General features: G+C 48.2%; 1 protein-coding gene across 3 annotated transcripts in view; it reads left to right on the top strand.

The window, feature by feature from the left end:
* The window catches only part of DOP1B (DOP1 leucine zipper like protein B), a 106,277-nt gene that overhangs the window by 14,227 nt on the left and 64,575 nt on the right, over positions 1–27,475 (top strand). For all 3 annotated transcript variants that reach the window (XR_006299299.1, XM_043593636.1, XM_043593634.1), the window contains exons 3-5: positions 19,403–19,584; positions 20,209–20,379; positions 26,042–26,231. Coding sequence is in view for 2 of the 3 variants with exons in the window: in XM_043593636.1 (XP_043449571.1) it covers positions 19,403–19,584; positions 20,209–20,379; positions 26,042–26,231 (543 nt within the window). In the remaining variant the exon portion in view is untranslated. The remainder of the gene's footprint in view (positions 1–19,402; positions 19,585–20,208; positions 20,380–26,041; positions 26,232–27,475) is intronic.

Here is a 27,475-nt window from a genome sequence, read left to right as displayed (position 1 = left end):
TTTTGCCTGGAAACTTGAGGAGTCTGAGCTGGATCTCGATTTTTTTTTTAATTTTTTTAATGTTTTTATTTATTTTTGAGACAGAGACAGAGCATGAGCAGGGGAGGGGCAGAGAGGGAGGGAGACACAGAATCCAAAGCAGGCTCCAGGCTCTGAGCTGTCAGCACAGACCCTGACGCATGGCTCGAACTCACGGACTGTGAGATCATGACCTGAGCTGAACCGACTGAGCCACCCAAGCGCCCTTGGATCTCGATTTTTACCCTAGTCCTAGTCAACTACTTTTCTCTGTTAGATCGTGTTAGTTCAGATAAAGCCCCTTTGGTCTGAGGTCTTATGTTAATCAGCTAAGGCTGTCATAGCAAAATCCCACAGGCTGGGTGACTTAACGGAAATTAACTTTCCCATAGTTCTGGAGGCTAGAAGTCCAAGATCAAGGTGCCGGCCGAGGTGGTTTCTTTTGAGGCCTCTCTCTTTGGCTTGTAGGCAGCCAACTTCTCACTCGGATCTCATGTGGTCTCTCCAGTGTGCATGTCTGTGTCTTGATGTCTTACAAAGACATCAGTCATATTGGACGTTCCCTAGACAGTCACATTTTGCCGTAGTTATCTTTCTAAAGTCCCTGTCTCCAAATATAGTCATAATGTGAAGTATTAGAGATTAGGGTTTCAACTTATGAATTTTGGGGGATACAATTTAGCCTGTAACAGGGTCTGACAATGAAGCACAGATTGTTTTTCCATGTAAATCAGTTTTTTCAAAAAGCTCATTTCTGATGGCATCCCGGATGGTTTTTCATCACATCCCTTATGGAACAGTAGAGTGTTACTTCCTTAATCTTTTTTTATTGCCCCACAGTGTCGTGAAGAACTTCACTTCTCATATGCATGGTGATTCAATGTGTGCCAAGAACTTCTGAGTCACTCTGGGCCACCTTCCTGGCTGTCTTAGTCTGTGTAAGCTGCTATAACGAAATAACCCCAGACTGGGCTTCTGAACAGCCAGCCTTTCCCAATTCTGGAGGCTGGGAGTCAAATCTGGGCACCGGCAGATTCAGGGCCTAGTGCGGGCTGCTTCCTGGTTCACAGTGGTGGTCTTGCATCACCTCCTCACCTGGCGGAAGGGGCGGGAGAGCCCTGTGAGGTCCTTTCTCTAAGGGCACTAACCTCATGAGGGCCACCTCCCACAGCCACCCCCACCCCCCACTAATACCATCATCGCACTGTGGGACACAAACATTCAGACTGTGACACTAATGATTGGTGTCCCATTTGACTGCACCTCACTAGCCCTGCACCAGTTTTTTCATAAGGGCCTAGTTGTGGGGTGTCTTTTTGGCGGGGGACATTGTCCTTTCCCACGTGTCTCTCTATATCCTCCTCCTCAGCCTCTTCAAGCTTCCAGTGAGATGTGGTTTAAATCACTGCTCCAGATCCCCTCTAGCCGGTGACCCGGGGTAGGGCCTCAACCCCTCTCAGCCTTCACTGTTTATGACTTGTAGCTCTGAGCCTGTGTGATGCCCGGTTCCGTCTTGTCATCTTACTTTGGGGGTCCCACGTGTTAGAGTGTGGTACCTCAGTTTGGGGCAGATATTGTAGTCATTTTCCAGCAACCTTCTGCTGCTGTGACCCTGGGGGTGGAAGTTGTCAGTTAAGTGTGGTGTCAGGGTCATATTGGAAAGATGTGGCCTGAGTGCCTTCTGGGAAGAGACCAAATTGAAAGCCTGTCTTTGGCAGTTACTGAATCTTCATGGGTCGGTAAACTAGAACGGGTGGTAAGCACAAGGCCCATTGGCTTCTGGCAACGTGCTGATTGTCTTGGCACCAGAACTTTGGTCCTGGAGACATAGCTAGTTAACAGAATGTCAGACAGAGCTCCTGATCCTAATGTGAGGCAGAGGCTGCCGGGTCCTCTGCTGCTGTTCAGGCCTTCTCCTCTCGGTAGGTGACGCACGGAGCTCAGACGGCATTGTGGCTTCTCACCCTCTCGCAGGTTCTCCAGAAGGGGCTGAGGACCAGCACGGGCGTCGCTGGTTTGGGCGTGTGGTGGCCGCCTCATGTGAGCCTCTCAAACACATGTCGGCATGAGGCTGGCATGGTCCTTTGGAAAGAACATTTCTGTGCTGAAATCAGGAGGCTGTTATCCTTTTGATAATTTATAGCTAGGGTAGTGTATATGTTTTGCATGTGAGCAGAGGATATTTTTGCTGTTCTTTGAGGTCTGCTGGTGGGGCAGAAATAGTCCAGATTCGGGCAAGTGATTTGTTCCTCCAGCAATCTAATGACAAAAACCCATCTTGAGGGAGGGAGCGGGGAAGCTCATCTAGCAGAATTGAGTTTATGGACAAGGGTAAGAGCTTGTTGTCTGCTCACGTTTTATAAATTCTGTCAAGAAAGTTATGAAACTAGAAATTTCCTGTCAGCCATTGTAAGGAAAGTGCTATGAACCGAATTATGTCTCCCCCAACCCCACCAAACTTGTACGTTGGAGGCCTAACCCTTAGTGTGACTGTATCTCAAAACACATCTTCAGGAGGTAATTGAGGTTAAATGAGGTCATTCATTAGCGTGGGGCCCTAAGCCAATAGGAAGGTGTCCTTCTGAGAAGAGGGACAGAGCGAGAGATGGCTCTTCCCCATGTGAGCACACAGTGAGGAGGTGCCCTCTACAAACCAGGAGAACCCAGTCAGCCAGCACCTCGATCTGGGACTTCCCGCGTCCAGAGCTGTGAGACATAAGTTTCTGTTGTTTGAGCCCCCTGGTCTGCGGTATTTGTTGCAGCAACTCAAGCAAACTAATGCAGAAGGAATTGAATTTAATGTGGCTATTTTTCAAAAAGGACAACTGATTGAACACGAATACCTGTATTCAAGCTTGTATTTGAGCCAAATGCAGGCATTCCCATTTATTTATCTTTTTTCAAATGGTGTTTTCCCTTTTCCTTTCCTTTTTTTTTTTTTTTACGGCTTTGTTGGCATGCGATAAACTAGATGTACTTAAAGTGAATAGTTTGATGAGTTTTGACTCGTGTCTATCCCTGTGAAACCATCCCCACGCGAAGATAATAGGGTGTATCTGTCACCCCCAGAAACTTTCTCATGCCCTTTTACAGTCTCTCCTTCCCTCCCATCTCTGCCCCCTTCTCCAGGCAACCATGGATCTGCTTTCTATCACTATAACGCTGGTTTGCATTTTCTAAAATTTTATATAAACAGAATCAAAGGGCATATACTCTTTATTCCCCGGTCTGGTCTCTGTCGCTCGGCAGAACTGTTTTGAGAGTCATCCAGGCTGTTGTGTAGATGGAGAGTTCACTCCTTTTTACTGCTGAGCAGGATGCCATGGGTATATATCATTTATTTGCCCATTTTCCTATTAATGGACATTTGGGTCGCTTCCAGTGGATATATATTTAACTTTTTTTAAAAACCTGCCGGATCGTTTTCAAGACTGGTCGTGTCATTTTTCACCCATTCGGCAGTGTACGGGAACTCCATATATTCCGTACTCTTGCCAGTGCTTGGTACGGACAGTCCTTAATTTAGCCGTTTTAGTGGGACTACAGTACTGGCTCCTTGTGGCTTTTGCATTTCCCAAAGAACTACTCATTAGACAGTTAGTACACGATCACTGTAAATTTGTGTTGATCTTCTGGAAGCACAACACAAAGATAACCATAAGAATCTGTGCTATTTTATTGTATGTAATAGACAAAAAAGTGAAAGTAGCCCCCCTCGATGGGGGGGGGGGGTGGCAGGAGTCTAAGTCATGCCACAACAGGATGATGATGGATGTAGCCATCTGGATGGAGTAGTCTTACAGTCACCTGAGAGAAAAATGCTTATGATAAGATAAGGGGACAAAAAAAAAAAAAAAAGGGCTAGTTGACCAGTTCATCTATAGCTCTAGTCTTGTATGTGGGAGAGAAGAAGAGAGAGAGGGAGGTTGTATGGAAGGGGACAAAGTCTGGAAGCCCTTTAGTGTGGGACTGGTTTGCTTCCAGTTTTCCCTGAAGCTCTAAGGAACATCTCTCCCCACATGTCTGTTTTTGCCAAGGTCCATCGAGGTGGGGGCAGGAGCCGTGTCAATGGGCAGGGAGCTCAGCCTTCGGACACATGAGTCTGTGTTCCGCTCATCCGTGTGTGTTGGTGCCAAAGCTATGCCCTTGAACCACCATGCTATAGAGTGTGTCTGTCTATACCAACCAACCCCCTCTGCTCTTTCGGAATTTTTATACCATTGCCAGGTCATTTTCCTGCAGATGGACTTGGGAGTCATTCGTAAAGTGAAAGGAGTCCTTGAGGGGTTGACTGGTATTAGGTAACAACTGTAGACTATTTGGGGGAAGAGGTGACATCTTTACACAGTTGGCTTTCCCGCGTGGAAATGCAGGCATTCTCTTCATTGATGAGAGAGTATTCACTTTTGTCCCTAAGAACTTAATCATTTTTCTGGCATAAGTCCTTCCTGTTTCCTAAATGTATTAGATATTTTATACATGTACTTTTGCTGTATGACTGGGTTTATTTCCCACTCTGTGTTTTAACTGGTTGTTGGCAAGTAGGAAGTGATTAACTTGCAGGATTTGAAAACTGGCCATCTTAGTGAATTTATCTCTCACTTATTTTCAGCTAGTTGTTTTGAGTTCTTTAGCTAGACAAGCATACATATGATCAATCAATACTGAATTCGTGTTTTTTCCTATTTTGCTAGTAGCAGTTACTGGAACAATGTTAAATAATGATGACACCTGTGGTATATCAGTTACAGAAATGTCAGCTGCCGTAACAGAGCCGTCCAAAAATCCGGAGCCACCAGTGAGATGGAAGTTTCTTGCTCGTGTACTCGTTCAGCGTGGTGTTCCAGATGGGCAGCTCTCTTCCCCACGGTCGTTCTAGCGACCCAAGCCCAGGACTCTGCCATCTTTAACACATGGCTTGCAGAGTTGCTCTGTTCGCTGCCATTCTGTTCCCTGGGAAGGGGGATCAGCATATAGGAGCGTGCAGAGACCTTAATGCCACACATTACCTCCACTCGTATCTTCAAGGGAGAAAATTACCCTCTGGCCGCGCAGCCAGGGCCCAGCCACAGCCTTACCACAGAAGCAGGGAGCACGATTCGGGTGCACCTTGCAGTCCCCACACCCACCTGGCGCACGTGGATTCTGATGGTGGTGCCTCCTGTTTCATTGTTATCTCAGCGCTGTAGGTCCATCAGATTGCTGTCTCCTCAGACATCACTTTATTCATTCTTTACTAACTTTAATGACTTCTCATCTTTACGTGGCCAGAAAGCATGGCATGTCATTGCCTGATCAGTTTGTAAAGTGTTGAATTGCTCTTTTCAAAGCAGCACAGTTCTGCCTTACACCTTATTCATGTGCTTTTGGTGATGATTGTACTTAAACTAGTTCTCTCAGTGGCAGAGGTACGCCTTGGAAATCAATCTGCTGGAAGGTCCGCTAATTCAGATGTTGTGGAATGAAGGAAGGGGCGCTGAACTTGGAGGCAGAGCTCCCGGGGGCGCCTGGGTGGCTCAGTCGGCTGAACGCCTGACTCTTGATTTCAGCTCAGGTCATGATCTCACAGTTTGTGGGATCGGGCCTCACATCAGGCTGCGTGCTGACAGCATGGAGCCTGCTTGGGATTCTCTCCCCACCTCCCAATCTCTCTGCCCTCCCCCACTCACGTGCATACTTGAGTTCTCTCTCTTAAAATAAATTTTTAAAAAAACAGAGCGCCCTGGTTTATGTTCAAGCTCACCGCTGCTTAGACTGAGATACACGTGCTGGATGTCTCCCCAGCTGCTCACCCCCTGCCTCCTCGTCGGAAGAACCCAGCTATGTGTAGGCATCAGGTAACAATGTGCTGCAGGGTGGCAGCTCCCATCTCCCAGCCTCAGAGGTCAATGCTACTGGTCTACGACTTCTTCCTAGTGATTCCATTTCCCTGGGCAGGGATTGATTCAGACACGAGCATGTGACCTTCTCTGACCTATGAGGTGTGGCCAGCTGGCTTCTGGAAAGGGTTTCCTCTAATATGAAGAGACAGGAAAGGAACCAACACTTGACGTTTTGTTCCTCTCTTTAATTGAGGGGGAATTTAGGGCTGATATGTGGCAGACATCTGAGGCCACAGTAGGAAAAGGCTGAGGATAAGTCAACTCACCGTGAGAAGCACACAAGCATGAAAAGGTTCACGTGCTTTTAGGATGTCACTAAGCCCTCTGCATTAGCCAAATACAGGAATATGCTCCCCGAGACCAGTTTCTTGGCCTTGGTGCTGGTGACCTTCCGTGATGGGGCAGGGAGTGCTGCCCTGGGCGTTATAGAATGTTCATCAGCATCCTGGCCTTTGTCCACATCCCACCCCCAAACCCCATTATAACAGCCAAAAATGCCTCCAGACATGGTCACATGTCCCTAGGGCAAAATTGCCCCAGTTTGGGAATCACTGCTCTAGACTTTAGGTTGTGCTGTAGGTTGTGAGGTGATACGTTTCTTCACTGAGATTTGTATACTTGGATATCCTGTGCTTTACAGCCCAAAGCTTGGTAACTGAGTCCGCAACCTTGGACCATCCTTAACCCGTGGGAGCCTGTTTCCTCTGGGGGCAGAAGCAGGCACGCTTGTTTCTCAGCAGTAAAGGTGTTTATGTGTCCTTAAAAGGCATGGAATGTCCCCTGCTGATCTGTGCCCTCGCCATCTGCACCGGCGTGGTTCTGGTTGGCATCAAGGCATTTTCAGAGAAACTGCAGAGGATTTTCTGTCTCCCCACCTGCACGGGTTTCACCGTCAGTGCAGAAGCCCCGTTGTGTTTCTGAGGAGGCAGTGTTCCTTGAGTGCCTGCTTTATGCCAGCCATGTGTTCAGCGTCTTGGTTCTGAGGGTCCCGGGCAGTTTTATAGCTGCTGGGGTTTGCAGAGTGGAGCCAGCTTTGGGCTTGAATGGATCTGGAAAGAGCCAGGCTTTCACACCTTGGTCACCGTCCCTGTGTGCCTGGTTAGCAGCCTTTTCCCTCCCCCTCACCAAGAGCTACCATGTTCTTCAGCTGTCCGTGCTTTTATGCAGCTGGCTTGTCTCAGGGACTGGGAAGCAGAGGAAGAGCAGAGAGGAGGAGACACACAGGTCAGGTTCGGATCAGCTTGAACAGGCAGTGCAGCGTTGGGGCGGTGTGTTCTTCTTCACCCCGGCTTGTGACTCTGAATTACATTCCTTGCTGCACGCGCGGGTCACAGGAGCCCAGTGCGTTCCGGTGCCCGAGACTTTTGTGGGCTGTCAGAGCCAGAGCGCTGGGAAGATGTGTCCCAAGCTCCACACAGCCCTGCTGAACCCATTTTGCTTCAACGTTGAGGATCGGGAAGTGCTGCTCTGGAGCTCTCTAGAGAAACCTCTGCCCAGGAGGGGATAATATTCAGTCCCATTTGAGCGTGCCAGTTCTGTTCTTCTGGCTGTGACTTTGAAAGAATATGGAGTTCTATGAGTAGAACTTTTGGGACTGAAGCGTGTTTGGGATTTGTAATGAGACTGTTTCTCCAAGATACTCTTGCTGCTTTTTTGGCTCTGACTTGAACAAGTTGGTTTCCACATAATAGGCTTTTGGTTTGTTTGTTAAATATATCATTTGTATGTGGATTAAAATACGTTTGAAAAGCAGAAAAGAACATATGCCCAGACACTGAGTCATTTAGTATCTTAATGGTAGGCTTTTATTAGATCTTCTGGTTTATGGTTATAAATTCTTCAAGTATTTTGTGTTGTCTATATCATGTATGTTTCCGTGTTTAGTTCTGAAGGGCGTGTTTGCCCTTCTAATTCACTAATTCATTTCCTTTCGTGTGGTTCACTATCTAACTCTGCTGCCGTGACCTCCTCCCACCCTTTTCCATCACCCCTGAGCCTCTTGGCTCATAGCCCCCAAAATAGAATGATTCTCTTTACTGAGCCCCCCTTACATGCTTGTCACTCATTGTTTTTTCAAACCTGTAATTCTCCGAAGTTGGTGTCATTCAACCCCTTTTACTGGTGAAGGCACTGAATGCAGGTCAGGCTTGCTTGAGGCTTCTTAGTTCAGCATCCCGTGTTTCAGCTCAGCGAGCACGGCCGCAGCACCCACACACGGGTGCCTGGGTGTAAGGGAGGGCTCAGGACCTGCACCGCAGCCGGGAAAGAGTAAGATGTGTCTGGAAACCTGGAAAGCGTCACAGCTAGCCATCTAAAGTTTCCATGTGGAAGACTGGGAAAATCGCCATTAGTGGTGAGAGGGAGTGGCTTCTACGATCTAGATGTTGTAATAAACTCAGAAGGGGAAAAATAAAGAGCAATACTGGAACACGTGTGTCGCAGCTTGCCCTCTGTGAGGTAGCGATGCGTCTGTCACGTTGTGTTTTAAAAGGAGTTTCCCGACCCAGTGTGGAGATTCCCCAGTCCTCTCAAGCGAGAGCCTGGGGTGCACCCCGTGATCCTGTCGAATGCACTCCTTGTTAATTCCGATGCCCTGGGGAAGTGGGAACAGCATGAACGTGGAACCTTTCAGCTCCTTTTGAGTCTGGCCTGTGTGCTCCGGGGAACTTGTGCCCAGCAGGGCAGCTGAGCAAGGCTGGTGCCCCGATGGGACCCCAGGTCACCTGATTCCGAGCCCGTGCTCATCATCACGGGGCCCCTGCCCCTGCCTCTCCTTGTCATGAGTTAGACCAGCACAGCATTCCCTCCACAGCCCAGCCAGCTCCGGTTAAGCTCAGAAAAATGGATTCCCGAGACAGCCCCACAGAGGCTGGGGCCCAGGGCTTGTGGTATCATCAGGTAGTCAGCAGTGGCTCTGGCTGGGGTTGGCCTGCCATGTGCCCCCCCACTCCTCACCCCCAGCCCGGCCCTGGACAGCCCGCCGCTCTGCCTTCGGGCCGCGCTTTGTAACGTCTCCCGCCTTTGTGTGTGCTCAGCCTTTGCTTGTGCTCCTCTGTAGGCAGCATGGTGTTTGCTCAGAAAGTATAAGTTAATATCAGCTATAGCAGTAAGGTGGAGCTGATTCAAAAGGGACAAAAATAAGCGTAAGGAATTTTAAAAGCAGAAACATATTCTTGTGCGTCTCTACCTCCTGTGGAAGGTTGAGTGAACCAGAGGCCGTGGCGCCCTGCCAGGGTCGTGGGGTGTGGGTGCTGTGACCCTGGTCGAGAGCGGACTGCTCACTCAGTTCACTGTGCTGTGGGCTGGTCCTGAGCGGTCAGCTGACACGTCCCGCGCAGGACAGTCATGTTGCAGCCCGTGACCTTTTTAAAGAAGGAAGCTCTTCTTTTACAGAGGGGTTGAGCCTGTGTCACTCCCCCAGTTAAACAAAAGCTGGCTTCATTGGTTATCTGTGAAATCTCAACATCCTGTAGTGGCTGTTAGGGGGCCTGTCTGTCCTCCTCCTGTCTCTAGCCCTCCCCAGCTGGCGTGGTGGCTGAGGCACTGCCATGTCAGGTAAGGCGTGACACACTCCACCATCCCCACCTTCAGCACTTGGCCTACTTTAGTGTGGGGAGTCCTGGCCACTTTGTTATTACTCAGTGTCTGTTCTGTTTTCCTTCTGTCTGAAGGGCATCGCAGGTGTCCCTTGGCCAAGTATTTAATGAGTGTTCAAGCTCGTGCTACCTGGCCAGCCTTACTCACTGTTCGGCTTCGTTCTCATAGCATGAAATGAACATCCTTTTCGAGATGACCAACTTCCAGAAGGAAGACCTGCTGGTATTTTATCATTCGCTTGACGCGAGACCTGCTTTAAAATTGGCTTGCTTGAGTTTCTTTATAGATGGGCATCTGGCATTCTGAATTCCAAAGTCAGGGTGATCACCGCGCAAAAGCAGGTTTGGGCGAGCTCTTCTAGGAACTTTTTTTTTCTTAATGTTTATTTTTGAGAGAGAGAGAGAGAGAGAGAGCGCGAGCGAGCACGTGTGCGCACAAGCAGGGGAGGGTCAGAGAGAGGGAGACACAGAATCCGAAGCAAGCTCCAGGCTCTGAGCTGTCAGCACAGAGCCCGATGCGGAGCTCAAACTCACGAACTGTGAGATCATGACCTGAGCTGAAGTCAGACACTTAACCTACGGAGCCACCCAGGCACCCCGAAACTTTTTAAAAATCAAATATAACTCACTCCCTTACCCATATTGTTAAATGACCCTTTAAAATTTTCTTAATTGTGATAAAATACACTTCACATACAATTTGCCTTAAACCATGTTTAAGTGCATTAAGTTACTTTTTTGAGTCGGTGGTCTACCCTTTTGGAATTTTTAATCACATTTCTTACACGGAATGGTCTCTAAATTGTGCTGAGAGTCCTAGAAGACGTCAGACTGTCAGATAGGCTGACAGTTTACTGTCAGAGTTTAACAAAGTGCGACACAGATGTTGTCTTGGGTGGGGCAAAGTGAGACACTTCCTGGTCTCTATTAATGAAGCTTGGATGTGGTTCAAACCTTTTTTTTTTTTTTCCAAACTTATGTTTTTTAAGTTTTTTTTTATTATTTTCAGGTCAACCTGCTGAGCCTACACATACAATGAAGTCCAAAATATTATAATTGTATCTTGATTATAGCTGAAGGAATGTTTTTAAAATAGTGTAGTTCTTGAGGAAAATAAGGAAGGAAGGTTTATTTCTGGTTTGATCCTAGCTTTTCCTTTCTGTTCAGCACTTTTCCAAGTGACTCTGAAAACACGGCCATTTTTTCCTTCCAGATTCATGAGTTTCCCTGAGATGTCTCTTCTGTAGCTGAAGAATGTTTCTCATCTTTTTTTTTCTTTTAGTAAACATCATTTTTATTCCGTGTTTACCATGCGTGTTGTAGATGGAATATAAATACATATATTATATACTATACCTGTATACTTATCCGTATCTGTTTGTCAATGTATCTGTTAACTTGCTTGGGTTTTGGGTTTCCTAAAAAACACAACCCAAACAGTTTCTGAAACTTCCCTGGAAATACTCACTGGGCTTTGCCCGCCGGAGAAGCAAGCGTCTGCATAGAGGCTGGCAGGAAAGAGGCAGAGTCGCGCGGCCCTCCCTCGTCCACACCAGGGGTCCAGTCTTGGCAGCTCTTAAACAGCTGGGAACGGATGAAGGGAAATCAGGAGTTTTCAAGCAGTGGAAGCTGGACTCAGTTCAAGGTGGCTAGTTTGCTATTGAAGGGTTGGAAACACTCAGGAGAGGCTGGACCCAAGTCCCTGGGTCCCTTCAGGGTTTATTAAAAGGAGTTCCTTTGTTCTCTGATAAGGAAAGAGTTTGTGGTTTGTCCAACATGCAAACATCGCTCGAGAGTTCATGGTTCTTGTAGCCCGGCCGCAGGAGCGGTTGGGTGAAACACAGCATTCATTTCTTTTTTCTTTTGGGGTGATAAAATCTACGTAATATAAAATTTGCCGTTTCAACTAGGTGAGTGTACAGTTCAGGGGCATACAACAGTCACCACCATCCGAACCTGAACCTGTTCCCATTAGACACAAACACTAGCTCCACTCACTGCCCCTCCCCCGACCCCTCCCATGCTGCTTTCTGTATCTGTGGATCTGACTGCGTTAGGTCCCTCACTTAAGGGGAGTCATAAAGGATTTGTCCTTTTGCGTCTGGTTTCTTTCACTGAGTGCAATGCCTTCAGGGGCCCTCCATGTTGTAGCACGTCAGAATTTCTTTCCTTCCTTTTTTTTTTTTTTAAATTTAACGTTTATTTATTTTGAGAGACAAAGACAGAGTGCCAGTCGGGGAGGGGCAGAGAGAGAGGAAGACACAGAGTCCAAAGCAGGCTCCAGGCTGTCAGCACAGAGTTTAATGCGGGGCTCAAACCCATGAACTGTGAGATCATGACCTGAGCCGAAGTTGGACACTTGCCCGGCTGAGCCACCCAGGTGCCCCACAATTTCCTTCCTTTTTAAGGCCAAGTAATATTCACTGTTTGTATAGACCACATTTGGTTTCTCAGTTCATTGACATTTGGGTGTTTTTCACCTTTTGGCTGTTGTGAACAGTGCTGTAGTGACCATGGGTGTGCAAATATCTGTTTGATATTTGCTCTCAGGTCTTTTGCACGTGTACCCAGCAGTGGGGTTACTGGATCATATGGTAGTTTGGTAAACAAGTCAAATGTTTAATCTTTTGAGGGGCCACCATGCACAATGCTGTGTGCACAGTGATTACACCATTTTACATGCCCATCGCCAGTGCCCAGCACTCCGTTTTGAAACCTCCTAGGCCAGGGCTATTCTAAATAGAACATTCACTTTTTCAAGAGCAGTGACAGCTCTGGGCATCTGGCTTGATCTCACTCTCAGAGAGGATGCGGCAGAATGCCTCCAATTTCCAACTGAGAAGTGCTTTTCAGATCCTAAAAGTGGGCCAGCCACATGGGCCAAGCACTTCCGCATGTCCAGGGATGCCTAAGTGACAGCTTCCAGGTAGAGGAGCTCCTGAAAAAAGACACGGTGGCTCAAACACCACCCTGAGCTCTGAATCTTTAGCAGCCAAAGTGGCAGAGTGAATCATTGGATGACTCATTCTCATCTAAGTTTGCCCTGAAAACATGGAGCCGTTCCCCTCATGGCCATGCATTAGCCCTCAACGAGAATAAAGGAAAAGTCTTAGAAAGGGAGTCTTCTAAAGGGACACCACTTTGTGACCACTGACCAGAAGCAACTGGCTCTTCCTTCACTGGTCCCCCTCCCCCCCACCGCCCCCAGCTTCTGCACACAGGGTAGGGTGATGGCGAGCAGATCACTGTTTCCTTAATGGCATCAAGAGTTAGGTTATGTTCCCCTTCAGGCATGTTTGCGAGATGCTACTTAGTACTGCCCACGCAGAAGGTGTTTTTAGGGGCTTCTCGTGGCTCAGTCGGTTAGGCGTTCAGCTTCGGCTCAGGTCACGATCTTACTTACAGTTGGTGAGTTTGAGCCCCGCATCCAGCTCTCTGCTCTCAGTGCAGAGCCTGCCTCAGATCCTCTGTCCCCCACTCTCTCTCTGCCCCTCCCCTGCTTGCACTCTCTCTCTCTCTCTCTCTCTCTCTCAAAAATAAACAATAAACATTTTAAAAAGTGTTTTTAAATAGGGCCCCCAACCTCCTTTCCTGCATGAAGTCCATCACTCTGGGGGAGGAGGTGCTCTGTCTAAGGGAATCCCTTATTTCAGAAAGTGCTTTAAATGCACTACAGACAAAGCGTTTCACTGGCAATTCTTTTTTTTTTTAAGTTTTTTATTTTATTTTTTATTTTTTAAAATTTACATCCAAATTAGCATATAGTGCAACAATGATTTCAGGAGTAGATTCCTTATTCACTGGCGATTCTAATCTCCAGTTTTAAGGCTTGCAAAATGTTTAGAAATTTTGCCTCAAATATTATTTAAGAAGTAATACTTTATTATCCCTTTTAATCTTCAGCATTGGTGTTTATCTTTGCCTCTGTCTTCCTAAAAGTAAATTTCATGTTCTCCCAACTCTACCTCCTCTGTGCAGATTTCCTTTTTTGCTTTAGGGTCTCTTGGGATTTTCATCATATTTTGGGTCTGCAGTGATCTTACCACCAAACATAAGAGCTGTTTGAGTTTTGCTTTTCTGATTTGATATATTTTTCACCCTTCCTCATCAGCACCCCTAACTAGTGTCCTTGTTTGCTTTTGTGACAATAAAGGGCATTATCTGTAAACAACTGAGTATCAGTCCATTCTTTTATTATTTTTTTAGAGAAACTTTTTAACATTTGTTTTTTGGGGGCGCCTGGGTGGCGCAGTCGGTTAAGCGTCCGACCTCAGCCAGGTCATGATCTCGCGGTCCGTGAGTTCGAGCCCCGCGTCAGGCTCTGGGCTGATGGCTCGGAGCCTGGAGCCTGTTTCCGATTCTGTGTCTCCCTCTCTCTCTCTGCCCCTCCCCCGTTCATGCTCTGTCTCTCTCTGTCCCCCCAAAAATAAATAAATGTTAAAAAAAAAAATTTAAAATTTGTTTTTTAATGTTTATTCATTTTTGAGATGGGGGTGGAAGGGAGAGAGAGAGAGAGAGAGAGAGAAAGAGAGAGAGAGAGAGAGAGAGAGAGAGAGAATCCGAAGCGGGCTCTGCACTGACAGCCGAGAGCCCCATCTGGGACTTGAACTCACGAACCATGAGATTATGACCTGAGCCAAAGTCAGACACTTAATGACTGAGCCACCCAGGTCCCCCATCAGTCAATTCTTTTAAATTTTTTTTTAAAGTTTATTTATTTATTTAATTTTTTTTTTATATATGAAATTTATTGACAAATTGGTTTCCATACAACACCCAGTGCTCATCCCAAAAGGTGCCCTCCTCAATACCCATCACCCACCCTCCCCTCCCTCCCACCCCCCATCAACCCTCAGTTTGTTCTCAGTTTTTAACAGTCTCTTATGCTTTGGCTCTCTCCCACTCTAACCTCTTTTTTTTTTTTCTTCCCTTCCCCCATGGGTTCCTGTTAAGTTTCTCAGGATCCACATAAGAGTGAAACCATATGGTATCTGTCTTTCTCTGTATGGCTTATTTCACTTAGCATCACACTCTCCAGTTCCATCCACGTTGCTACAAAAGGCCATATTTCATTTTTTCTCATTGCCACGTAATATTCCATTGTGTATATAAACCACAATTTCTTTATCCATTCATCAGTTGATGGACATTTAGGCTCTTTCCATAATTTGGCTATTGTTGAGAGTGCTGCTATGAACATTGGGGTACAAGTGGCCCTATGCATCAGTACTCCTGTATCCCTTGGATAAATTCCTAGCAGTGCTATTGCTGGGTCATAGGGTAGGTCTATTTTTAATTTTCTGAGGAACCTCCACACTGCTTTCCAGAGTGGCTGCACCAATTTGCATTCCCACCAACAGTGCAAGAGGGTTCCCGTTTCTCCACATCCTCTCCAGCATCTATAGTCTCCTGATTTGTTCATTTTGGCCACTCTGACTGGCGTGAGGTGATACCTGAGTGTGGTTTTGATTTGTATTTCCCTGATAAGGAGCGACGCTGAACATCTTTTCATGTGCCTGTTGGCCATCTGGGTGTCTTCTTTAGAGAAGTGTCTATTCATGTTTTCTGCCCATTTCTTCACTGGGTTATTTGTTTTTCGGGTGTGGAGTTTGGTGAGCTCTTTATAGATTTTAGATACTAGCCCTTTGTCCGATATGTCATTTGCAAATATCTTTTCCCATTCGGTTGGTTGCCTTTTAGTTTTGTTGGCTGTTTCCTTTGCTGTGCAGAAGCTTTTTATCTTCATAAGGTCCCAGTAATTCACTTTTGCTTTTAATTCCCTTGCCTTTGGGGATGTGTCGAGTAAGAGATTGCTACGGCTGAGGTCAGAGAGGTCTTTTCCTGTTTTCTCCTCTAGGGTTTTGATGGTTTCCTGTCTCACATTCAGGTCCTTTATCCATTTTGAGTTTATTTTGGTGAATGGTGTGAGAAAGTGGTCTAGTTTCAACATTCTGCATGTTGCTGTCCAGTTCTCCCAGCACCATTTGTTAAAGAGGCTGTCTTTTTTCCATTGGATGTTCTTTCCTGCTTTGTCAAAGATGAGTTGGCCATACGTTTGTGGGTCTAGTTCTGGGGTTTCTATTCTGTTCCATTGGTCTGTGTGTCTGTTTTTGTGCCATAAAGTTTATTTATTAATTTTGAGAGAGAGAGAGAGAGAGACAGACAGACAGTGTGAGTGGGAGAGGGGCAGAGAGAGAGGGAGACGGAATCCCACACAGGCTATGTGCTACCAGCGCAGAGCCCAACACAGGGCTCGAACTCAGGTCACTGACCTGAGCCAAAACCGAGTCAGATACTTAACCAGCTGAGCCACCCAGATGCCCCTGCCCATCAGTCAGTTCTTTTAAAATGCAGTGTATCTTCTCTCCATCTCTAAGTCTTGTGCTTCCTTTTTAGTTTGTCCTTATTTTTTTTTCAATTTTTTTTTTAATGTTTATTTATTTTTGGGAGAGAGAGACAGAGTGTGAGCGTGGGCGGGGCAGAGAGAGAAGGAGACACAGAATCCGAAGCAGGCTCCAGGCTCTGAGCTGTCAGCACAGAGCCCGACTCGGGGCTTGAACTCACAAACCGTGAGATCGTGACCTGAGCCGAAGTCAGATGCCCAACCAACTGAGCCACCCAGGTGCCCCTTCAGTTTGTCCTTATAGTAAGAGGTCATGTGCTTCCCGGGTGCCAGACAGCGTGCTGTCCTGTTTACATGTGGTGTCTCACCTGATGCTTGCAACTTTGTGAAGCGCCATGATCTTCATTTTTATAGATGAAACTATAGCCAGGGAGGTTAAAGAATTTGCCCAATGAGCAAATAAATGGTGGGACTGGAATGCCAGGCTGTCACCCCCACGCTCACATGTTAAACCGGTCTAACGATACTACACTCTTGTTTGCTTAGCCTCAGTGTGGAAGCACCTGTTAAGTGGCAGGCTCTGTGGGAAGCGGGTTAGCACAGCCACTGTGACCGAGGCACTATTTCAGTCCCGTCATTGGTGATGGAAATCTGCAGGGTGGAATGTCCTGACTGTTCCACAGAGCAGGCTCGCAAGTTCTGTTTGGCCACATCCTGACTCCAGGTGAGGAACTTGGTTCATGATCCCTGGCTGGCCCTGCTCCACTCCTGAACCTGTGCTCCTTGATCGAACTTGACAGTCTGATGGGTGAAAAGGATGGTATTTCCTTGTAGTTTTAATTGGCGTTTTTCTTACCAGGAAGGAGGAACAGCTTCCCGGTTTTCTGTGTACGATCTGCTCATCTCCTTTATTCTTGCTGAATTTTCAGATCAAGCAGCATCCTATATTTCTAGGCACCTTTCCCTCAACAGCACAGAGCCCCTATCTCAGGCATGCCGTGTTTGCGTGGATTAATGTGGACGGCATACAATGAACAACCAGGTCCACCTTTGCTGGTTACAGCCTCCGTTCTTGGTTATATTTCTTTTCCTATATCTTTTTCAAATTACATGAAGTCACACATTCAAATGAAAAAGAAATAGCAAGCAGCCCCCTTCATTTGGAAAGAATGGTTGTGGTTCATCATCATTGCATTTATGTGGGAAGAGGTGTATCAGTCAGGATAAGGAGGGTTAAGCCAGGGTAACAAACAATCCCTAATCTCTGTGAGTGTTACAGCATTGTTGAGTTCTGCCTCACTGGGCTGCAAGGGGTTTATGCTCTGTAATTTCTCAGGGAGCCAGGCTGGGAACGGCTTTAGCTCAACCCACATTTCCATGATCTTAGAGTCAAGAGAAGAGAACCTGACAAGCTTTGAGTTGGCTCGTAGAGCCTATGCCAATATGACACGTATCACTCTACTCATCTCTCTGGCCAGAGTAAGTCATGCTGCCACACCTAGGGTCACAAGGGCAGAGAAATGGGATTCTACATGCACAGCCCAAGGGAAGCAGATGCTGGTGAGTCCCGGATGACCACCATGGGAGGCGCATCACATCTTTTCTACCTCAGATAGAAGAAGTCCTGAGGATACTGAGGCGAACGAGAGTAGGTAGTGACTTAAAAAACAAGTGCTTTATCCTGATGGAAATAATTGTTACAGGTGAAGACAGAGGCTCTCTCTCCTGCTCTTGAATCCATGGAGAAAGCCCACAGCCACGTTATTGTTAAGCCAGTCAAGTCTCAGACGTGGTTTTCCAAAAGCCGCGTCTTCAGGATTGGCCGGGAGTTGATACTCGTTGAAGCCGGGTGCTGGTTACATTGCTGTGGCACTTGCTTTTCTGTGTGTTTGAAAACGCCCATAATAAAATGCAGTTTCCTGTGCGTTTCCCACATTCATTTTCCCTCTGCCAAAACTCTCAGTTTGTTCTTATCCCTCGTCACAACATGTGTTTCCAGTCACCTCAGGATTTGTTTTGACAGGAGACAGTTAAAAAAAATTAATTTGTTGGCTTTCCCTTTGTTTTAAAATATCAGACTTATACATATAATGTTTCAAGGTGTTTCTTGATGACTTCTAGTTGCAGGAGCTTTTTATTTTTTGAAACATAGGTTTATTGAATTCAAGAGTTCAGTTAGACTCCAGCCTTCCGATGAAAAATATTCTTTTCCTTCCTTTCCCTTTGCCTCCTGCATAACCTCAGTGTATGTTTAAGGTCATTTTCTTCGTTGATCAAAAGAACATGTGGTCCAGCGGCCAGCAGTTGTGACACAGAGTGCAGGCGGCATCACACATGTCTTCTGACATTCTTCCAGAACACGCCGGCTTTGTTTCAGGTGCTATGCAGAGTGCCCAAGTGATTGTTACAGGTGAAGGAAGATCATAGACCCAGCCCTCAAGTCACTGCCCACCTGAGTCAGCCGTGGAGCAGATGATCAGTAGAACAGGGTTGTAAATCCGTGACAGACATGCCCATGGAACCCGGAGTAGCCAGAACTAAGTACGGGAAAGGGGACGGGGGGCCCCTGCCAGGGAGAACCATTCTGCCTCCGTGAGACGGGGCGCTAGGTCTCATGTGAGGGAGATTAGCCCGGTGGACAGGATGGAGCTTGGGCAGAGAGCCAGGCAGGAATCACAGATGGATCTGAAGTATTAAGAGTCACGGCAGGCAGGAGTCATGCTATGGAGGCCTTTGAGTGGCTTTTTGAGAAGCGTGGACTTCACCCTGTAGGCCTTCAGCAAATATTTGTGGACTGTTCCCTAATGACAGACACTTTGTCTCATAAGGTTGAGTCATGAGGACCCACCCAACCGCAGCACTCTGCCTGTGGTCACTTGAGGCCGGGCAGAACGGCCGTGGTCCGCTCACACTCCTGATCGTGGTTCTCAGGTGCCGCGAATACCCAGGCAAGGCCCGGCTCAGGAGTGCCGTTGCCACATCCCAACGGCACTGGGTGTTTCTCCTGCGGGACGCAGGTCCCTCCCAGCAGGATCACCAGCTGGTGGAGATGCCAGGAGTCATGGCCGAGAGGTGTGCCCCCCCATTTCTTCTGGGGTGACCCCTCGCTCAGAGCCCCCTGGCTGTGAAGCCAAGCTGGGAGAATGATGGGGATAACTCAGACCCCTTCTTCTCCCTGGACAGAGTCCGAGGGCTTCCTCAGTGCAAGAACGAGGGTCTTCTTAGGGACGGGGGTCACCTCCCCCAATATGGTCTGTGCTCCGCTGAACCTCATGCATGGACTGGAGCCCTCACCTGTACCTGGCTTCCTGTGTGTGGCCGAGAGGCTGGTCTGATGGTGACAGAATCTTCCTTGCTATTGATTTTGATACCTGCCTCATCTCCAGCATTGCTGGGGGCTTCCCTGATACCTGTGTCCCCTGGCTCGTAGCCCCCCTGGTGTTCCCCACGATGACCCTCTGTCTTCCTTTTGAATCTGTTCTTGTCTTCCTGGCCTCGACAGATTTACTTTCCATTGTAAACATTGCTCCCTTTTTCCTCCTGTTTTTCGTCTTGTTTTCCAGGCTCTTCAGAGTAACCTGAGGTATTCCTTATTGCCAAGACGACTCCTCATCAGCAAGAGATTAGCCCAGTGCCTCCATCCTGCTTTGCCCAGTGGTGTGCACCTAAAAGCCCTAGAAACCTATGAGATTATCTTCAAAATTGTGGGGACCAAATGGCTGGCCAAGGATTTGTTCCTGTACAGGTAGAGTAGCTTCCCTACCGTATTACTTTTTTGTTACCTGAGTAATCACATTTCAGCTCACAAGATTAGAAAAGGACAAGCAACGTGGGGGAGTGGTAGGCAACAGTTCGTCCTAAAGATGTCAGCAGGAGATGGCCAGGGCTCACCTTCTGGAGGCATCCTCCCCGGCCTCCCCGTAAGTGTGTCCTAAGTGGACGTGTAACGTGCATCCTGCCTAGACGTCCGCTCTTTGCCGAATAGCACATTGTGACCATCGCATGCCAGGCAAGCGTCTCCGTCCCTAATGTAAATGGCTAGCTGGCTGCTTTTGAAAATCCCCTTTGGGGGCACCTGGGTGGCTCGGTCCATTGAGCGTCCGACTTCGGCTCAGGTCATGATCTCACAGTTCGTGGGTTCAAGCCCCGCATCAGGCTCGCTGCTGTCAGGCTGTCAGCGCAAAGCCCACTTCAGATCCTCTGTCCCCTTCTCTCTGCCCCTCCCTCACTTGTGCTCCGCCCAAAATAAATATTTTTTTAAAAACATAATAAAAAAATGAAAATCCCCTTTGGCTGGGTGATTGTGCCAAACTTCTGATTCGGTGTCTCATTTATCCCCCACCCCGATCTCCCTTCCTCTTTCCCAAAGCTATGGGTTGTTTCCTCTTCTGGCGAACGCGGCCATGTCGGTGAGGCCCGTGCTGCTTGGCCTGTATGAGAAATACTTTCTCCCGCTGCAGAAGCTTCTCCTGCCCAGTCTCCAGGCCTTCATTGTGGGCCTGCTGCCCGGCCTGGAGGAGGGCTCGGAGATCTACGACAGGTGGGTCTCATCCAGTGCTGACGGCGGTGGGACTGCTGGGGGGGGGGGGTGCTGGTGCACCGGGGGAGGGGGTGCAGGGGGACCTGCTGGTGCACAGTGGGGGGACGTTGGGGGGCCTACTGTGTAAGAAGCAGGGAAGGAGGAGCAGCAGGGAAAGGTGCGAAAGTCGGGGTGATGCTTTACATTGCCGTGGTGGTCCCTGCTTGACCGAATGCTGTGTTCTCCTGGGAACTGCCTTCAGTTACAGGTGAGAGTCAGAAGGTAAGGTTTCCCAGAGTCACATGGTCAGTGAGTGGCAGAGCTGGGATTCTGAGCCATGTAGGTCAGATTCCAAAGTCTTCCTGCTTCCCATTACACCTGGCTGCTTCTGAACGAAAGCAGAGCCATGCTCATTGATGGCTGGGGCTCGAGAAGGCAATGCTAACTAAGCAGAATAGCTCGACACCTTTCAGCAGCACTTTGGAGACATTTGTAAAGCTCCTAAGCATAAATACTCATGGAGGGCTTGTTTCACTCGTGCTTAGGAGCAGAAGAAGGCATAAGTCTATTCAGACTATTGGGTATATACCGTGTCCTGTTTGTCTGGGGAATTATCACATAAGAACTCACTTCCGTTGTATCAACCGTCTGATCGCTGTGATTACCCTCTATTTAATAGGACCTGTTTTAAGAGCTTGTGTGCAGCCTGACTGGGAGGTTTAGAAACCTTGGTGCTTGCAAAAGTTTTCATTTGATTACACAATACACTGCCCAGATTTCCCCCACGCCAGAGGCCCCAGCCGCCCCACCTTTGTCATGGCTGTGACTGGGGGGTGCAGGGGCTGGGGTGGAATCAAGGAATCAATCCAAGGTCTATTTGGAGTGCTCCCCTAAATTCAGAGAAACCAGATAACTAGAATGGTTTGGGGGATTGTGGCTAGTGGTTATTAAGGGTGCATTTAAGTCAACAGCATTTGTAGTGGAATTTGACAAACCTAACCAAAAATTTACACTGGAACATTTCAAGCTTTCACATAGAGCAGGTGGTGGCTTCCCACTTCCCAGCGGAGAGCCCCCCCTTGCCGCGGGTCCGGTCAGCCGTCCACTTCCATAGGAGGCAGAGTCTGCGTCACTGCCTTGTTAAGCCGGTGGCCGCATGCAGGATCGGTAGATGTGTGGAGGTGGTGAATGGAAGGTCATGTAGGAGTCAACTAGAGGTCCCTTACCAGATCTGTCTCTTGACTCCTAGTTCAGGCTCTTTCTAGAAGTTCTGGCCCATTCATGTTTCCCAGACAAATATGGTATGTTCACGTGTGTGTACGTAAACGCTTTTTCTGTCATCTGACAGATGAACACATCAGTTCCCTAAATGTGTTGCGATTTGTGGTTTTTTTTTTTTAATCTATAAGAATGAATCACACCAGAAGAGCGTAAATAGTTGGGGTGTTTTTGCGTGTTGTCTTAGTTGATCAATGAGGGTTCATTTGAACAGTTGCTAACATCGCTTAACATAGCTTTTTTTGTGTGATTTCTTGACATCCGACCAAGAGCTGAGTAGAGCTGCACGAAATCACTGGGTAGATGGAGCTGTGACAGGAAACCAGGCCCAGTGTCTGCAGCACCCCAGAGTCATTCGTTTTCAGCTCTCCAAGGTGGTGACTGGTCGAGGGTTCTAGAATCTCTGAGTGGGTGTGCACGGGCACAGTAATGGGAAGATTGCACCAAAGTCTTTGGTCTCCGTGTCCGTGTTAATTGGAGAGAAGTCATCATTTTGAGAGAGTCGTCAGCTCTTTCTCCCCCTGAGTGCTCTGGAGCTGAGTCAGACACCCCCCAGCAGACACTGTGCAGGAACAGGGAAAGGAGGGTCAGTGGGGGTCCTGCTGTCCTGTTGGCAGCACATGCAGAGGGGTGAGTTGGGCTGGGGCCGCTGCGGGCAGGGTGACTCACGAGTTTCGCGGAGGTGGAGGCTTCCTGGCTTGTGTGTCAGTGAACCCTAAGAACAGAAACTCTGACCGGTGTTAGGACTTCTTATTCACCCTGCCTTTCCGACCCTTGTATGCCTGCAGACGACTGGCCAGAATGTCTTTTCTAAAGTGGCTACGAGGGGCACCTGAGTGGCTCAGTTGGCTTAGTGTCTGACTCTTGGTTTTAGCTCAGGTCCTGATCTCATGGTTTGTGAGTTTGAGCCCCGAGTCTGGCTCTGTGCTGACAGCATGGGGATTCGTTCTGTTTCCCTCTCTCTGCGCCTTCCCCACTTGTGTGTGCACTCTCTCTAAAATAAAAAATAAAATAAAATAAAATAAAATAAAATAAAATAAAATAAAATAAAATAAAATAGATAAAATAGATAAAATAAAATAAAATAATAAAATTGCTGTGAAATAGCTTCATAGCTGTGTTTTGCTGCACTGAGAAAACAAGAGTAGTTTGGAGAAAATCTCGAACTCCTGAGGAAATGGAGGAAAGGTGAATATTGTCAGAGGTTTGTAAGCAAGCAAAAACTGCTTGGCAGAGATTTTCATGTAAGTTAGTGGTTCTCAGCTGGGGTGATTCGTGTCCCCCACGGACATTTGGCATCATTTTTGGCTGTTGCCACTGAGATGGAGAGGGTGTTACTGGCATCTAGTATAAACATCCTACAGTGACACGGTTGTCCCCACAGTGAAGACTTACCTGCCTCAAAGTCCATCGTGTCAGGGTTGAGAAAGCCCGACTTAAATGGTAGTTGAAACATTTATTGACCTTTCTTTTGGTCGGTTCCAGGCACCATGATGATCAGCTCTGCTGGCTCTAGAATTTTTGTACTCTGGTCATGTGTCTGTGGTGGTGCAGGACACTGTTGTGACTGTTGTGCTTGTTCACATGGCCACACCTCGAGCTCTTTGCTCCTGTGACAGGTTGGCTTTCCATGACTATCCCCTACGCAAGTGGCAAGTTGGGAAAGGCTTACAGCAAACAGCCTGTGTCACTGACTATCCATTGAATAGAGAGTGAGCTTGTGTTCGCAGGAGGCACGAGAGAGCGGCAGGCGGGGTGAGGCAGGAGGCATGGAAATAGGAGGGGTCCGGAGGCTGCTTTGGTTGCTGATTCGATCTGAATAGAAAACATTTGAGTCCCGGGCTCTAAACGGTGTAAGCTAATTTCACATTGGAGATGATAGGAGTGATTCTTACTTAATAGAGAGTTGTTTGGTTTTTCTTTATATATATAAGGATTATTTATTTATTTTGAGAGAGAGAGAGAGAGGGGAAGAGACAGAAGCCCAAGCAGGCTCCACACTGTCAGCACAGAGCCTGACACGGGGCTCAGTCTCAGGAACGATGAGATCATGACCTGAGCCGAGGTCAAGAGTTAGAGGCTTAATCGACTGAGCCACCAGGCGCCCCAGAGAGTTGCTTGACTTTTAACCCAGTTATCTTGCCCTTCACTTTAATCTCCTTAGCAAAGTCTTGTCACAATTGCCCTTTTTTGAACTACAGCATCATTGACATTTTTAATGTCTATTAATTTTTTTAGGATAAAATGAGACATAAGCTGCATTTCTCCAACAAAGGGAACTAGCCCGTGCACTCTGAATGCAAAAGGGATAGCTTAGGTGGCACCTCCCCCATTGCTGGACAGTTGAACCCTCCGTGAATAGCTCGTGGTCGGTGTTCCGTGGAACCGACTTTGGGAATACACTGTTCCAGCAAAGGGAGATGCCGCGGCAGTGAGTGCGCTGCTGTGTCTGCGATGGGCTTTATCTAAGCATCAGTCCCCGGAGAGGGGTCGGGCTTTATATAAGCATCAGTCATCCCCTGAGAGGGGTCCCGGAGAGAGGAGAGCTTTCCCGGGGTTTTCTCAAATCTCCTGCTGTAGGAATCTCTTCCTAGCTCCAGACCGGCCTGTCGGCCTGCCCAGTGCGCTGCATCCGCCGCTGCTGAGTGAGTGGCGCTCCTGCCTCAAATCGGGGCCTTTGCTGGGCTGTTTTCAGAGCCAGGCGAGATAAGCTCTATTTGTTTGCTCAGCCTCAATAGAAGACCAGTCGATATCTTTAGCCACCAAACCATTCTGTGTGCTTTTCCTGAACATTTGGCTGTCATTCGTGCCTCTTCAGTTTTGGTTTTTTCTGCAGAGGTGGTAATGTGCATCACGTGCACAGTAAAATCCAAGTATTTTATGACTAAAAGGGTCAGACTAGTTTTATTTTTTATTTTTTTAAGATTTTAAGTCATTTCCTTACCCAACAAGGGGCTCGAGCTCACAACCCCAAGATCGAGAGTCACGTGCTCTACAGACTGAGCCAGCCAGGTACCCCAGACTAGTGTTAAAGAGAACAAAATTTACTGTTAATATAAAGAGGTAGTAATTTTCTGTACGAAATGCCTTTGTGTACCTTGAACTGATTATTGACAAGTAAGCTGAAGGTGACTCGGGTCGTAATAAGAGGGAAAGAGTGACACTCCTCTCCCCGTGTTTTTGGGTGCCAGCTGTGTGTCCGACAATCATCTGGACCCTAGGGACGTGTCAGCAAGCAGAGCAGACCTGGTAGTAATGGGTGGGAGGTGATAGCTCTGTTCGCCTGTGCTAAGGTTTACGGGAGACTCTCAGGTCATGGTCCGAACATCTCCATCTCTTCTCCGTATCTCAGAGCCACAAGCTAACATGCACAGAGGTTAAACTCATCCTAGGGACCCTTGCCAGGAAGCAGACACAGGATCTGGACAGCACAGGCCTGATTCTGGGAACCTGGGTAGGCCACTGTGTCACCCTGGATGACCAGTCCTGTGATTTTTGCCTGTCTTCTTTGCCAGTAGGAAACCCGGCAGGTAGAATTCTTTTGGATTTTGAGTCACTTCGCTCATTAAATGAAATCGCTTTGTGGAGATTTCCCTCTGCCATTTACTGACAGGTGCTGTCATTGGCCCCGTAAGCCGTTCTCACTGTTGACGGGGAAGGTGCCCTAGTCAGCTGCAGGCACATCACTGAGCGGAGAGGGGCCGGGCCTTGGTCAGTGTCCGTGGAAAAATAAGCCCGGACCTGCTGAGGACCCTGCTTCTCTTCAAGGGCGGACGTGGAGTTGCTGATGTCCCGTCATGGGAGAGAGACCCAGATAGAGATAAGAGACAAAGGAATGTCAGACATCAGCAGGAGAGCGTCCCAGAGCAGGACTCAGCAGAGGGGGTGCTGTGGATGGAGTGACAGGCTTTATGGGGTTTGCAAATTCCCAGGGGAACTTTGTCCCCAGTGTTTCTAAAGTCAAATGTCCCTTGGCTCTGCTCAGATGGAGGGCTGTCTTTATCATTATTTGAGTCTCCAGTCAGTCGCACTGACCTTTTATTTTTTATTTGACATGTTAATGAAAGTGACTGGTCTGCTCATCCCCTTTTTGGTGGTGGAACCGCCCACCCACCGGGTCTTGCAGCATCAGGATCCACAGATGGATCTGAGCCACGGTGCCACCACCAGTCAGACACTTCCCGTTGGCCAAGAAGCTGTACCTCTCAGCGACATGCTTGTTTTAGCAAATTCGGTTTCAGTGATGGCCAGCAGGTGGACAGAACAGAAAGGCAAGAGGCGGCAGCCTCTCAGAACCACGAAGAAATGGTCCCACAGCCAGGGGAAGGCGAGCAGGGGTTGTTGGTACCGTGAGACACGGACACCTGGGACCAAGCCCTTACCTTCCGTAACATCTTGTCCACAGAACAGACGCTCTGCTCCTGAGGCTGTCCCTGGTGGTCGGCAAGGAGGTGTTTTACGCTGCCCTTTGGGGGAGTGTCCTGGTGAGCCCTGCCATCCGCCTTCCTGCCTCGCTCTTCGTGGTGGGCCACATCAGCAGGGACTCGCCCGGCAAGGAGCAAAAGTACATGCTGGGGACGGATTACCAGCTCACGGTGGGTGCTTTGCTTCTCACGCGGGTGGAGCGGGGCACGCAGGTCCCGGCTTCCTGGGCACAGGCCGTCACTGGGGCTGCAGAGGGGCTTTGGAGAGCGGCAGGGAAAGGGAGGTGTTGCAAGCTTCAGAGCGTGTGTGCTCTGCTGCTGAGCAAAACGAGGAGGAGGCTTCGAGGCGTCAGTACCCAGAATGAAACCCAGGATGGTGGTGTTTGTTTTCAACATACGCGTTAACTAACGCTTTACATATTCAAACAAGTACTTGCACCTAAGGAGGGCCCTTCGGGAAGCAGTTAGCTGTGACCAGTGCTCTGAGGCCTCACGGAGTCTGTTGCTGTAGCTAGAACCTCGTTTCCTCCCTGTCCTGTGTCACACTGCACACTGTCCACACATCAGGCTCCCTCTTCCTCCAGCCGCTGTCTCTGTTAGTCCCGTTCTTGCCATCGTCCTCTCCTCTGGCTGCTCTCAAACCTAGACTGTCAAGGTTCTTCCTGTGTCCATCCCCAGGCCCTTTGGAGGGCCGCTTTCTTTCCTGGCAAGGTCATCCCTTCCCTTGACCTTCCCACATCTTTAGACTCTGGTGTGTGATGGCCCGCAGTCTGTCGCCACCTAGTGGTAAAACTGAACAGCTTTGTCCATTTCCACTGCTCTCCTTTCAGCTTCTGATCCTTGCTCTGGACCACATCATAATCTTCTGACTGCCCATCCTCTGCCCATCCAGGCTTGTTTTTTGTGTGTTTTTGTTTTGTTTTGTTTTGTTTTGTTTTACTGCTCTTAGCTCTTTGCTTTGTTAAAGCATAGCTTTGTTCATATCCATACCGTGCTTGAAAAATATCTGGCTTCCTCTTGCCTACAGATAAAGTCCAAACTCGAGAGTATTATAGGTTTGCTCCCAACCCACCAGTCTCACTCTCCCTTCAGGCCCTCTGCACCCCCAAACTGACTGCCTGGCCTGGCCTGCAAGTCTGTGATGCTGCCTCCCTGCTCCTTGCCCTCACTCCCCACCCCTTCTCCCCCGGCCTCAGTGCAGGCCCTCCCTGCCCTTCCCGTTCAGCTTTCCTACAGAACTCCAGTGTTTTCCCTCCTCTCTTCCGAATTAACATTTCCCTTATGGCTCTTCTCAACTGTTCTGCATCTGTGTTCCTGTATATCTATACTTGGAAAAGACACAGAGTATAGATTGAATTGGTTTGGAATCCATGTAACTGAATGGAGTTTGGGGTTAGTCAAAAGATCCTACCGGA

Source organism: Prionailurus bengalensis, chromosome C2 (assembly GCF_016509475.1).
Source record: "Prionailurus bengalensis isolate Pbe53 chromosome C2, Fcat_Pben_1.1_paternal_pri, whole genome shotgun sequence".
NCBI classification, from domain to species: Eukaryota; Metazoa; Chordata; class Mammalia; order Carnivora; family Felidae; genus Prionailurus; species Prionailurus bengalensis.
The sequence above is the reverse complement of the archived record's forward strand: the minus strand, read 5'-3'. Positions and strand labels throughout refer to the sequence as shown.